General features: G+C 36.5%; 1 protein-coding gene across 1 annotated transcript in view; it reads right to left on the bottom strand.

The window, feature by feature from the left end:
* The window catches only part of ATAD2B (ATPase family, AAA domain containing 2B), a gene marked incomplete at its 5' end in the record, with an annotated part of 67625 nt that overhangs the window by 45568 nt on the left and 7219 nt on the right, over positions 1-14838 (bottom strand). Inside the window, 9 exons of the mRNA XM_019470648.1 lie at positions 3595-3685; positions 4640-4799; positions 5817-5905; positions 6692-6866; positions 7647-7762; positions 8517-8628; positions 9810-9908; positions 11750-11825; positions 13244-13360. Of these exons, the coding sequence (XP_019326193.1) occupies positions 3595-3685; positions 4640-4799; positions 5817-5905; positions 6692-6866; positions 7647-7762; positions 8517-8628; positions 9810-9908; positions 11750-11825; positions 13244-13360 (1035 nt within the window). The remainder of the gene's footprint in view (positions 1-3594; positions 3686-4639; positions 4800-5816; positions 5906-6691; positions 6867-7646; positions 7763-8516; positions 8629-9809; positions 9909-11749; positions 11826-13243; positions 13361-14838) is intronic.

Genomic DNA, 14838 nt, shown 5'->3' with positions numbered 1-14838 from the left:
CTATATCCTTTCCAATTTTTCTATTAATAAATGCTGTAGTACCACTTTCTAACAGTCATTTTAATCACCGCTTGTACATCTCCAAAGAATTGCAAAATTAGGAAATAATAGCCTGTAGCCTATTTTTAAAATTAAATTCTCAGGTGATCAGATACACAATTAGTCTCCATTTCTACTTTTCATTTCTCAGGAGCAATTACATTTGAAGACTAATAATTGGTGTCTCTTTTTGAGGGACTCTCTTGTGCATACTGTACATCCATTTCAGTGACAGGAAAACTGCAAAAATCCTGTATCTTGAGAAATATTAAAGAGCTTTTTTATTTCTAAGTAAATGCACACTGATTAAGAGGAAGAAAAACATGAGTAAAGCATTGTCAAAGCAAAAGAAAATGTATCATGCCAACAATAAATAACCTGAATTTATTTTTGCCCAAATTGACACTATAATATAAAATCAAGGTTCAGTGCATTTGCTCCCATTTTTGAAGCATCTCACAAAGGATGTTCAGTTTGGCAGGCAAAACGTACTGGCACACCTTAGCTTAGCACAAAACAAGTATTCTTGCCAAGTAGCTCATTTTGTTCTACCCATCACCACCACACTCTGCTAAACATTTTTGAAGTACAACTTTCAAAGAGCAGGGCAGCAAACAAGTAGATTCCCATGTAGGTTTCCAAAGAACGCACTTTGATCACTGAAATTTTGAAGCCGTACTCTTCCACCTCTACTGTGCAGAAATTATGTCCTCTTTAAAATTTCTTCTGCCTAATATGCACCCCAAAAACCTACAACAAACTGCTGCTGAACTGGGTGAAATGATTAGGCAAACAATCTTGACCACTTCTTCCAATTTATGTCATGCAACTGCCTACAACTCCTGAAATGGACTACAGGGAAAGGGAGTTAGCGACCAACTCAGCATGATGACAGAAGTGAAAAATAACGTTTTTTTAAGAAACTGTGAAAAACATGAACGCTAATGCCAAAACTTCCCCCTCCATCATTACATTAGGATGGGAAAGAAAAATCTAACAAGATATCATTTTGCCACAAAATGCTCCTGCAATAATAAGCACAGAATAGGAGTATTTTTAACAAGCATCTTGAGCATGATGATTTGCTTCTTTCCAATTCTATTTAACTTTATTTAAATAACCCTTATTACATTGTAAAAAGATTCATCTGCAAGGTGACAGATGGAGGAATTCACACTTTTTCAGTTGCTAATATGTTTTGTTTCCTACAAGACTAAGTTAATAAGTAACAGTCTCTCTACCTACAGAAAGTTATCATTCAGAACAATGTAGTAAGCACAAGAGATAAGAAAGGATTTATAAAGTTCAGGATATCTGAGGCCCATCTCCAGTAAGGAGAAAAAAAACATAGTAATTACTTGTGTTTATGGAAGGTACTAATAAGACATCAGTGTGTGGTCTTCTGAGCAACTCCATGCTCTCCCCAAGCTGCTTCACTTTGTCTCACACACGTTGCAGTCATGTGGCCTTTCAGTGAAGTGGGTTCTTTAAATCTCACATGGACAGAAATCCCCAAAAGGGTATGTAATCCATAACACCTGGGACAAAAATCAACCCTCAGGAAACAACCTATTTTTTGCAAGTCCTAGGGCTTTTCCCTTCTAATTTCTTTATAATTACACCCCTGGATCTTAAAAAGTTCTGAGTTGCACGTACACCTGCTTCCCCAAAGTCATTTACTTTGGTAGTATTTCAGCAGTTTTCTTCATTAGGATCCATACGCTTGTAGTTAAGTGTTGCCAAGTTTGCTGAACTGGAGAGAGGTATAAACCATGCTGTGCGAAAAGCCTGTGGAGCCTAGGCAGCTTTTACTTGGGGAAGAGGGGCTATTGGTTGGGGGTAGGGGGAGGGGGGGTTGTTTTTAAAGAAAACCTGCGCACAGGAGGAAATACCAGACTGGTATATACCGTATCAATGTGACAAGTGTGCCAATGAGTCCAATTTGCAATGGCCACAAAGAAGCTGGAATCTCTGTTCAAATAATTAGTTGCTGCAGATTTCACTTATAGAAATGATGAGGCAATCTCAAGACGAAGAAGATAAACCAGTCTTACTTCAGCTGTTTTAAAAAGTCCTTGTAATAGTCAAAAGGTTTTAGTGTTGGATGTATGGAAACATTTAAATTCCAAGATACAGAATGGAGACAATCAAGTGCACAGTAGTTGGACAGTAGGAAAGCCAAAGAAAACAGAAAAGAGTATTTCTTTTTGTTAGCTGACTTTTCCACAGAACTGACAGGCTTTACTGAGCACAAAGAACGTCTTCCAATCAAAGCTACAAACGGCTTTCCCTATGGTCTGAAATTTTAAAATACATAATTGTGTTCTCAACGCAAAAATATGGTGGATTTTCAAAGAAACAACTGGGTTTTATACCATCCATTCCCCTCTCTCCCACTAAGCAGCACCACGTCTTTCCACAAATCAAGCAGAATTTACATGAAATGGGTTGGCACATGCTGTCTTATACCCGGCAAAGCTTAAACTGGAGTTTGCTGGATAGTTATGTTTTCTCCTCACCAGAAGATGTTGAGGTCTTTGTGCATCAAAAGCGGAGGTATGCTGCTTCGATGATAGATGTCCCTGTGGATGAAGAGGATAATTCGGATGTACTGTAGCTGACTGAATGGACTGATGTTCAATTTAAAGTTCTTATTTCTCTGATGATGGATTCCAATGCACAGATATTTGAGACTGTCCTTTTTCTGAGAACTTCAGTGCTTGTCCAAGCAGATGACTGACAGAGGATGTATCTTTGCATGACAAATTGTTGAGGAGAGATTGTGGTGTGTGTTTTAGGGTCATTTCCTCTGTTAAGTTCACTATAAAAACATTTGGGTTTATTTCTGATTAGCTTTTAAGCAGCAGGTTTATCTTGAACAACCATCCTCCATTCAGTACAGCAGGTCTTTGGGCGTTCCAAAGGTATATTTAATGTTCTCATGGTGTGGTGCTTTTTTCCCCCCCTGCCTATATCTACACTTTGGGGCTGTTCTGTGCTAGCAATCTGGAAAAAAATTCACCTTTAGAAAGGCTGGTTAGTTTGTTGGATTTCTGTCAGAGGAGAGCATGCCAGTCAGTAAAAATGGAAAAAAAAACCCAACCAAATACTGATTCCCCCCCCCCCAAAAACATGAAAAAAAAACCCCCAACCAAATACTGATTCCCTCCCCCCCCCCCCCCCAATTAGCAAAAGAAAACACCCCACTCACATCTCCCTATCTCTTCTGGAATATACTATTTTAATGGGAAGTCTACCTAAAGATTCCAATTCCCACTTCATACTGCTTCTCTTTCAGGGTATGCATCCTATATAAGGACAGTGATGTTACAGAAAGGAAACATGATTGTATTTTCAAACAACTACTAGCTACTCATCTCGTGTTTTAGTAAGACAGAAGCATATGTTGTTATTCCAAAAGAAGAATGTTGTTGAAAGTACAGAAGTTTAGAAAGGTAAAAATAATAAAATATCCTGATACATTTAACATACTTTCAAAGTTTTACACAGAAGAGAAAGCATCTATAGTAAAAGTACTAATACCATAACACTCACCAACACATTTTTCAGCTAGTTCTCCTAAGAAAGGATCTGATAATTTGGGGTTCCAATCCCTGGTATGAATTTGTAAAATGTGCTTTCGTGCCTGATTTAAAAAAAAAAAAGAAAAAAAAGAAAAAAAAGATCAAAATTAGCAAGCCAAATCCATGTCATAATATTTTAGACAAAAATACTATTTACTCATGTGAATATAGTTATTTTACCTGTTTTGACATGTCACTGAGACGTGTAAAATAGCACTCAAAAGTCTCTCAAGAGCAAAGGTTTTCCCTTCTTTTTTAATTTCATATATAAGCAGTAATTTTTTCAGTATACCAGTTACACATTTTAATTGCTGTTTAATCAACAGCATTATTATACATAAACTGATCAAAACTCATGTTCTATGAGGAATTATCATAATTTCATAATTTAATTTTTAATTGCTGCACCTATGATTAACAGCTTCTACTGTCAAATGCCTCACCAATTAATTTATTGCTGAGTAGCACAGTACATACACAGGAATTCCAAAACTACTTCATTTTAAAATTCTATAGAATCCAAATACACCTATCAATATGCAAAGTAAATTTAATTTTAAATATAAATTCATGAAATATTATGCTGAGTTTATAGACGTCTAGAACAAGGAACTGAAATGTTCCTGTTGCCAGTGTAACAACGTCTGGCTTTGCATGTATAATTTTTATGTGCTTAGCAGTCTACATGATAAAGCAGCTATTTTCTCTTACCATAACTTCCAAACCCCCAACAGTTAGGGTTCATTATACAAACCCATACAAAACCACAGTTTTTAGATAAGCAATTTAGTTTAATGCGAACAATTTACCTCTCTGTTTAGTTTTAACTATATTCTGAAGATCTGAAGTTCAATACAACTTTATGTATACAGTGTTTTTACTAAAAATGTCTTCCTAAAATTAAACATTCTTACAAGTAAGAATGCATATTTTTATTTCATAAGCTTGGTTGTCAGGCATTCAAATGTTTAATATACTATAAATGTTTATTAATAAATCTCCTTTGTAAGTTTTACCTTTTGATCAGGCAAGTTGAAAAGAAATTCCCTGTCAAAGCGACCAGGTCTCCTGAGTGCAGGATCTATAGAATCCAGTCTGTTTGTAGCACCAATTACAACTATTTCACCTCTATTATCCAGTCCATCCATGAGGGCAAGAAGAGTAGACACTATAGAGCTAAAAGAGGTTTTAAAAAAAAGAATGTATAGGGAACACTGCAAGAATGTTTACTTTTTCAACTGTAACATTCATAATTTCAAAGAAAAAAGCTAAATTAAAAAAACAGTTGCATAACTGTTTCAAGCCTCAAAGTAAGAAGGAACCTTTTGATATAATCTGTATTATACTTAATATTATGACTCCAGGAAGAAGGATTACATCAGTTTCAAACCTCCTTCTTTAAAAGTTTTGGGGAATGTGAGCTTAGGAAGCCATTTATTGCAGCTCTGAAAAGTTCTCTTCCATTAACAGTGTATGCATTGTCCTGTTTAGAGCAGTTGCAGCACCAGGCAGAAAAAAGGCGCATCAAGACAAAGCCACATGTTCCCACAACCTCCTAGTCTGCTGGCCCCAAAAATTCCCTCCTGTCCCCCTCAGTTGAGTGGAGGGAGATGCACACACAAATACCACCACCTATAAAATGATAGATACAAGTGCATTGCCATAAAAAGTGCAATAAAACTGAGACTGAAGGCAGCCAGGAAAAATTTCAGCCAGCCGTAAACGGTTGTAAAAAAATGTTTTGAAAAATGACACAATAGCAACTCGAGGTAAGTTTGCACATCACTCCATCCAGAATCAAAAGGGCAGGGGTGTCCAGCTCATTCACAGAACATTACAATTCGTCATTTCACAAGAAAATTTTTTTCAACTGTTTATTCTATTGGGCTGGTAACAGACAATCTGTTTACAGTACAAAACCAGCAACCAAAGTGAAGGCTGTGGAAATCTTGAAGTTAATAGTGTGGCTGAAGGGTAATCTCCACTACAACTCGATTCCCAGCAAATTAGTCTGCCTGAAGAACTGAGAAGATGACTTTCAACACCAAAAGCTCAACAATCTGTCCTTTCTAGTGTAAGTGGACTTAAGCAAAAGTAAAAACCTTACTTGGGAACTGAGTAAAATTACATTTAAGAGTTTACCAAGATTTTGTAGCATATACCAAGATAATGATAGCATATGAGAAATATTACCTGTGAATCTGATCTTGTCTACTAGAACGAACTGGAGCCAAGCCATCTATTTCATCAAAAAAGATTATAGAGGGTCTCATCAAGTATGCCTGATACAGAAAAACAATTGAATTCACTGTTAATTCATACTTTATCCATCAACATAGAAAACAGTTTGGTTTTATTACAAAGCATTAACATGCTAAACTAACACATATATTAAGAAACCTTTGTTAAAAAGTGTACAGACTGAAAACTGAATTTTCAACTACAGTACTGTTTCAAAGCAAAAAAGACTGCATTCTCCTTTGAATAAGCAAGATGGCACCAGTGTATCAGTTTTACTGTGTGTTGGAGAGATTTGAGACAAACTGAGACACCTTATACTCAGTTACAGAAAACGGTACCTTATCTGCTCACAACTTGTTTGTTTAGACATCTGTGTCTGAAAAGAGCTTTTGTTTGCGCAACTACATTTCACTGCTTTATGTGACGCTCTCTTCTGCCCATCATTTTCCAAGCCAGATAAGGATATTAAAATACACACACAGCAGATGCAATCCTGCATCCTCCTCTACATAGCATTTATCTTGAACATGCCAGCCAAATTCAACCTCGCTGATTTAAATATTTTTATCAATTTTTACTCAAACTACTCTGTCTGCTTCATTAATGGACAAATTGAGAGACTTCTTCCTCTCAGTTTTCAGAGCAAGAAAAACTGTTCTCAGCATTCTTCTATTTCTTCATCTAAATATGTAATTTGGACAAATCCTGCCTGATCTATGGAAACTTACAGGTATTTAGTTTCAATTGCAAATAAGTTTGGCTGCCTAGAACACAAAAAAAGACAACATACAGAGAAATTATATGAAAAATATGTATTTTCTTCTAACCTGATCAAAAAGGAGTCGAAGCTGACGTTCAGATTCACCAACCCACTTACTGAGACAGTCTGCTCCTTTCCTCATAAAGAAAGCCACCTTTTTGTCTCCTTGACTGCATTCATTAGCTAGAGCTCTAGCTACCAAGGTTTTACCTGTTCCAGGAGGACCATAGAATAAACAGCCCCTGAAGATAAATGGATCAACACAGTCACAAACTTATTTTATGTAACCTGAAAAACTCCAAGTCAAATTTTATAATGAAGACAGGGAGCCTGGAGAAGAAAGACTAAAGTTCTAGTATTATTATTTAGTGTATTCAACACGACTTCATAAAATCTAAGTTTGTTTTATGCTTTCAAATCAGTAAATCTTTGCTTTGTAGAGAACATTAATCAAAGGCATATGAAGCTCCCAAAGGATTGTTTTACACTAGTTAAATACCTCCTCAAGTATTAAATCTTAGGTACTACTTGAGTCAGTTTTTGTTACTTCTTTGGAGAGACATACTTCCTTTAAATGACAAAAATATCCCAAAAATTTTAATTTACTTAGATTATGTGTACCCATTTAAATCACACACCAAGATGCATGATTAATAAATATTAAAACCACCATCATTGAGATTACTTCTATAAAAGAAACATCAGCATTTAGCTTGATTTAGTAAAATATTTGATAACATAATGGGGAAAAAAGGCAAGGTACTACTTAACAGAACACTTGAGAATTCTTTCTTTGACCAAATCAGAAAGTTTACTTTCCTACCAGAAGAAAAATAAACTAGATTTTCGTAAGTCTTCATCCCGCTTTTACATTCTGATAGACAAGTGGGGTAGCAAACACGTAAGTCTATTGGAACTGTAAACACTTCAGGGAAAGAATCAATCTCCTATGTGTTTTCAAGTGTTTCATTCTTCAGAGCTTAATAAAATAAAAATACAATAATAAGAGTAAATACACCTACCTTGGTGGCTGAATTTTGAATTTTTCAAATATTTCTGGATAGAGAAGAGGAAACACTACCATTTCCTTAAGTGCAAGGATATGATGGCTCAAACCCCCTATACTATCAAAACGCACCTTAGAAAAAAAACAAAGCATACAAAGCATATATTGTGACAGCTTTCCACAAAAGTACCTTTACTTATAAAATAACATATTTGAAAACAAATTACAAACAACATCGCATTGATCAACAGTTCCCTGAATTTTGAAAGTGTAAAAAAAGTTTAGAAAGTCAGCTCCTGGTTGCCCACATGAGGTTTATCTGGTTCGCAAGTTAACTGTGCCAGGGATGCCTGGACTTCTATAGAGATCCAGCCTAAGTCTGAGAGCATTTTTAAGCTCAGGCACAGCATAACACAAATATAGTCAACGTACTTCTAGACAATGGTTCAGCCCTAGTAATAATTCAGCAGCTTCTGCACAACACACACCATAAGCTAATGTGCATCATTGTTTCTGAATAAGCACAGGACCCACATGGCTAGCACCGAGTTAACCAACCCAGGCAGCTGGTACTTCTGTTTTCTGCACTGCTCAGCGTATCCCAGTTTCTACTATTACAAGTAATCACAAACTGACTAAACAAAGAAATATAGTTGGGCAATTGATACTTTGGCTTATTTACGATACGTATGCAGCCTGTTGATTACCTACAGGCCACAAGCAAGTGTTTGTAGCCCAAAGGAATAAACAGACAACAGCTTTGGAAAAAATCAAAACAGACCAGTGAGCTTGTTATGAATTTACTTCAACTCTAATGAGAGGCAGTGGTGAATTCTGCTTATGAATAATTGGGGGAAGGAAAATAAAAAGTTTTAACAAAACCTACCGATTTATCAACAATCATAGGGTCAACATCAGCCAAACTTGCCCCAACTTTCACACGTTCTCGCAGAATTCCACTAGCTAAGTCTTCTGCTCTAAAGTTTAAAGGCAGGCATCTGTTCAACAACAAAGAAAACCCACCAAATAAATATTGTTGTGTTTCGATCATTTTGCTGGAATGGGAAGAACCAAGAGATTAAATGCCTTCTACTACCTAAAGAGATGACCTTCCTGGATTGATAAGGTAATCAAAACTAACCTTTTTATTGTGATAATTATTCTTGTATATCTGAAAGTTCCTTAAATATAAAGATAGTTTTATGCTTCCATACAGATATTTCAATCTGGAGAACTAGGCTGGACAGACTATTTTGATTAAACACAGAAGAAACAACGTTGACCAAAAGAACAGGACACTCTCCACTGGCAGTGATGAACTGCATAAGTTCAGTACAGTAAGAAAAGGATTAACAGTACAAGGAAAACAGATTTTAAAAAAATATAGCTCATTAGAGTCCAAAGAAAGGAAATAAAAATATTGTAGATCAGCCATAACTCACATCCACCTGTTCCAGCTTCTTAGTGTACACAATGAAGCTTTAAGCCCCTACACAGACATTACATCAGGTCAAATACACAGTTAAAGGGAGGAAAAAAGGTACCAGTAAGATACAGGTTACGCTTGGAACTACACTTTTGGTAGTTGTACATCTTTGGAACTCCTCAGGTTGGAATGGTGTGGCAGACAGGAAGAGACAGAAAAAGAAAGATGAGGAAACACTTATTTTTCTGTTCAGTTTTCCAACTAATGTATCTGTGGCAGTAAGTAAATTTACTGATACACCTTACGGATCTTCCACTTTTAGATAACTGGTGAATAAATGTAAGGTCAAAAAGATATGTGTTGGGTGTGTAGAACGCACACGTTATTACACAACAGGAGGAGAGAAGAATAAGAGCTAGCTTTGGGAGTACAACCAAACTAACTGGGACCAAGTAACACCAAGAATAAAAATTCATTTTAACCAACAGAAGTTGTTTGTCTTATAACCCAAATGAATCAAACAGATATTCTTATTTTTCCATCTTTTTATCACTATTGTTAATTATCTACTCATAAGACTTCAAAATCTATGTTAGCATGTAACCAGCAATCTTCTTACACTGTGTCTGCAGGTAATCACAGGTGGAATCAAAAAAGTCTGCAGAACTGATAGAACATTATAGAATAATTCTGCTTGTTTTCTGCTGAATAATAAAAATCAAACCCTCCTAAAGACCAAGGATGTTTTGATACCTATTTCTTGCTCTGGCCATGCTTTTAGATTTTCTTCTTTCAAAACGTTCTTCATCTGAAGATGTTGTATCACTGCTGTGAATGGCATGCTTCTTTCTCCTATTGAAGTGGCAAAATAAACATAAAACTCAGTCCTTTTTGCAGTAGAATGGCATGTTTTGATTCTTTTATAAAACAAAATTGAAACGGCAAGTACAGTACTGTTCAGGTTTAAGATGCATGCAAATTTTAGTTTTACTATCAAAATAATCTGGGAGGGGAACAACATCTTTTACTGTCACAGGGATATCCAATTTCAACATGAACATTACTAAAACAATAGATCCCCATAGGATATGTGGTCCTGTCCATGTTACCTCAGCAAGTGTGATTGAGTATTCAATCAATAAGCTGCTGAAGCTCATCAGACAGCAACTGTACTTAGGAAAGCTTCCAACCACTGTAGCCACCTCCAACATAACAGAATAATCAAGATCTCCTTACTCAGTTTCATGCTTCCCTTTAAATATTCTTTGAAAAAATTCAATACTTCCTAAAGCATATGGTCTCTTTTTATGAGGTCATTAATTCTGAACAGCAGAACAGTTTCACAAAATACCTGTACTGTAGTTTAACTTCTGATCTGAATCTAAGTAAAATTACTATTCAAAGTCTGCATGAACCATTTCTTATTTTAGTATGATGGTATTTCAGAAAACTGAGTATTTCAGAAATATTAGAGAACATACATTACATCATCTGTACAAAAAGGTGTTCGGTTTGGTATCAGTTTGAAAAAAGTCAGCACTTTTTTTGCATGAAAAAGTTGGCTACTAGTAAAAACTCATGTATTTTTAGTGAATATAGTGAGCTGCATCATTTGTATGAACATGATAACGTACTGACTAGCTGTTTTTTGCCAAAGGATAACATGGTCAGTCAGTTTTACTGTTCGATGACCAAAAATTAGATATATTTAAAAACATATCAAAGAGAATATCATGCAATTAGGAAGAATTTTTATGACAGTGTCCTGACAAGAAGGGATAAGATGAGAGTGGAGCAATCGGCATGCTAAAACTGAACGGATAACAGCTTTCACACTCTTTACGTCTTACTAGCAAGTACAAGTCCTGAGATAACCCAACAAAATGTCATATGCACTTTAAGCAAAAAGAAAAAAAGCTCTTCAAAATTAAATGTTTTTATTTATATTTCAAAGAAACTTGTAGAATCCTAAGATTCTGCTGTTGTTTTATTTACTTTTCATATTTTCACTCTGGAATTAAAATGAGCAATAAGAAGACGAGAGTTTCAGCTGAGACTAGCATTTGTTTACTTGGATTCTGTTCATGCACAGATTTATCTTTTTGAAGTTTTGAGTAAGTTTATTTTTCAAAAAATGTATTAAGCTCTGATCTCATCTATTTTGTTAAGTAAAGCCTATCGACAGTTTTCAAGACAACTTGGCGTATTCCAGACTTTTTTGACACAAAAGGTAAGACTCAAAAATGATGCTTGGTAAATATTTTATTAAATTTTTAGTATTACTTGGATGAAACTTGAACTGAAAGAAAACAAAAAACGTTACCTTGATTTGTTTATTTTTGTAGTATAGAAAGGGGATATTTGTTAAACTGCTGCTTTGGATTGAAACACTAAATATACGCCCTTACAGAAAAAGCTACAGTGTGCAACGTGCAATTCTCTTTCCAGTACCTGCAGCACACTTGTTTCCATTCTGTTTATCAGAAAGCTTCTACTGGTGTTATGAAGTGCTATGAAATTCATTCCTGTATGCTGATGAAGGTCTGAACCTAAGATACAATTCAAGACCCACGCACATGCGTGAATGAACCGTACAACGCACTCAAGAATGTTTTGAAAATCAAAAGCTAATAGAAATGTACCAAGGGAAAGCAAACAAGTTGGTACGTACATACCAAAAGATTGACATTTACCTGATATGGCTTCTTCTTGCAGGAGATCTGTGAATATCAAACAGTGTATTTTCCCTCTTTTTTTGATGAGCTGGCACTGAGTAAGAGAAGTTACAGGTTTGTAGCATCAATTACAAAAGAATGATAAACTAATCTAAATGCAGCGCAAAAGTGCTACGTTATTGCTTTACCAATAATGTTATTGCTGGTTTCTCCAAAAGCTCAAATTAAGAAAATAACTGGGGGGGGGGGGGCAGGTGGAGGGAAATCAAACCCCTTATGCTTTATTTCACTATCACCATACTTGGCTTGATACAGTCATGGGAATTCCACCCTCAGCCTCCTCAAATCATCACAGCTATGGCTATCATGGCACAGAAAGAATGTAATTTGTCCAGGGCACTAGCATTTTTAGTTTATTTGCAGGACATGAAACTCCATACAGAAACCTCTGCACAGCTGATAATATGGGGTCTTGAAATTTCTCTTAACAAATAAACCACAACATTTCTCTATCACAGTCTTAATTTCCAAGTGGCCTTAAGATATAGCACACCGCATACACCATTGTAATCTAAACCAAATATGCACAGAATACATTATTTCAAACAGAAGTATTAAAAGGTTCAAAATCAAGAGTCACCACGCTAAAACTTGTATGGATCACTGAAGGCATGCCCTGTGAGGAGCAGCTAAAGACACAAGGTTTGTCTAGTTTGGAGAAAAGGAGGCTGAGGGACGACCTCATTGCTCGCTACAGCTTCCTGAGGAGGGGAATGGAGAGGGAGGTGTTGATCTCGCCTCCCTGGGATCCAGTGATAGGACACGTGGGAATGGTTCAAAGCTGCACCAGGGGAGGTTTAGACTGGACATTAGGAAGCATTTCTTTACCAAGAGGGTGGTCGAACACTGGAACAGGCTTCCCAGAGAGGTGGTCGATGGCCCACGCCTGCAAGTGTTTAAGAGGCATTTGGACAATGCCCTTAACAACATGCTTTAACTTTTGGTCAGCCCTGAAGGGGTCAGGCAGTTGGAATAAATGATCATTGTAGGTTCCTTCCAACTGAACTATTCTATTCTAAATTTCTCATCTAGGCAAAACGTGTAACTGCTGCTATGCAATTTATCTACAGTTATGAATTAGGCTTACCATTCAAGAGAATCAGGCATAACAGTAACTATTTTTTCCATGTAATTATCTAATTTATTAGATTGCTTTCTGAATTTCTTGACCTAAACCCTGTTCACCTCCAACCCTGAGCCCAGCACATGGCAGTACTCGCAAAGCTCAATGAGGCAGCATGCACTAGCAACGTCACCACCACTGACAAATTGATAGATTGTGTCTCAGCAGTCGTATTCACGTGGTGAACACAAGCAAGATGAGAGTCACTAACGCTGCATGGGAACTCTGTCAGGGGTGAGGAGCAGTCATCCAACTTTTCCCTTCCCACACCTATGGTATTCTTGGAGGTCAGTAGAGCAGAACTGCACGAGCACTGTCTAGTTCCTCACCTATTGGAGGGGCCTGGTATCTTTCAACAGTTTTTCTCTGTCTGAGATTATATGGCCGATCATTTTCTTCTCCCTCGGCCTCTTCTACTTCTATATCTCCATCTTCTTCCTGAGACTCTGTTGGGGGGGGAAAATATTTTCAGAACACTTCTACTTGATGCCAGAGCTATCTTCACCCTAAAAATTAACATTTTAATGGTCACTGAGAATTATTCCCCTCCTATTAATTAACACTAATTGGCAAATCACTGGAAATTTGAAAAGCAAGATAAATCTACAGCACATTGTCAAACTGCCTTCTAGTTTCCCACAGAAGGTTCTGGAAAAGCAATAGAAAGAAAAATAAATGTAGTCAAATTCATTTTAGTAGTAAAGTGCTTCAAACATCACTTCTACCCACTATCTTTTTCCTTCAACAATTGTCCTTCAAATTAAGAATAATGCCTTTCTTCTCACTCTTTTCCCATAAGAGCCTCAGAAAATCAAGTATTTGACAGAACATGAAAATAAGTACAACTTTACAATTCACAATATAATTTTTACACAAAGCAAATAAACACACTGTATAAAGGTATCACCTAGGTCCATCTATTAACAGGATCAGTATTTCCATCCATGAATCTCAGAATTAACACTGCATTCTTATTAACTAGGACGGACCATACCTCCTACAGCAGTTTCAGTTCAAAATTGAAACACACAACACTGAACCCTGTATGGATCCCTGAAGTTTGAGTCTGATTTCTTAAGGAAGCCAAGCATGCTGTTGATCCTGCCATCAAAGTTAGCCATAATCCCTTCTTTCTCAATACTTTTTGAACCCACTGGCCAGTTGCATCCAAATTTTTAAAGGAAGGTAGAATTTCAAATACAGTTGTGTGTCTACAAGCCTTCTAAAATTCAGTGGATGGATAGAAAACAGAGACTTTAATTAATACCTTCTGCAAAGGAAGGATGCAGAACTATTACACATTCTTTCTGGTAACTGCCACCCAGCATGAGAAATTGCGAGTCAGTCAGAACATGTATAGTTTTAGACTACATGCATCACATCCTGGCTTCCACCAGAGGATTGTTACAGGGAATATAAGGAAAGCTTCAATTGCTTAGTGTTACAGAAAACAGGAGTAAGGGAACATAGTATATAAACATTTAGAAACCAGGGTTTGTTCTGCTACTTTCAGATAAGCCTGCTTTTGTTTAAAGAAACCTATTTGTAGAGATCCCTAAAACTTCTCCTCCTTCTAAAGAGGAGGAATCCTTCAGTGTGTACTTATTTGCAATAGTCTTGTTAATTGGTCTATTTAATAACTCCAAATCCAGATCCAAAACCAAATTACTTTCTGCAGTGCAATATATGGCTACCTTATGTTGAGGAGAGCTTTGTTTTATAAGTATTTCAGACAAACCCTTACAATTCTTTACAACCCATACCTTCTTCTTCCCCTTCTGTGGACACTTCATGGTGGTTCTGAATTCCATAGCTATTTCTCCTCAGTGATTTCCTCCTTCTTTTCACTCGAGAATACATATCCATGTTTTCCTGGAATAAAATTCACATACACTCCTATCAGTACTGTCCCATGTCACTCACA

This window comes from Aptenodytes forsteri, unplaced genomic scaffold (genome assembly GCF_000699145.1).
Source record: "Aptenodytes forsteri isolate BGI_AS27 unplaced genomic scaffold, ASM69914v1 Scaffold175, whole genome shotgun sequence".
NCBI lineage: Eukaryota > Metazoa > Chordata > Aves > Sphenisciformes > Spheniscidae > Aptenodytes > Aptenodytes forsteri.
This window is presented reverse-complemented; position numbering and strand designations above follow the sequence as displayed.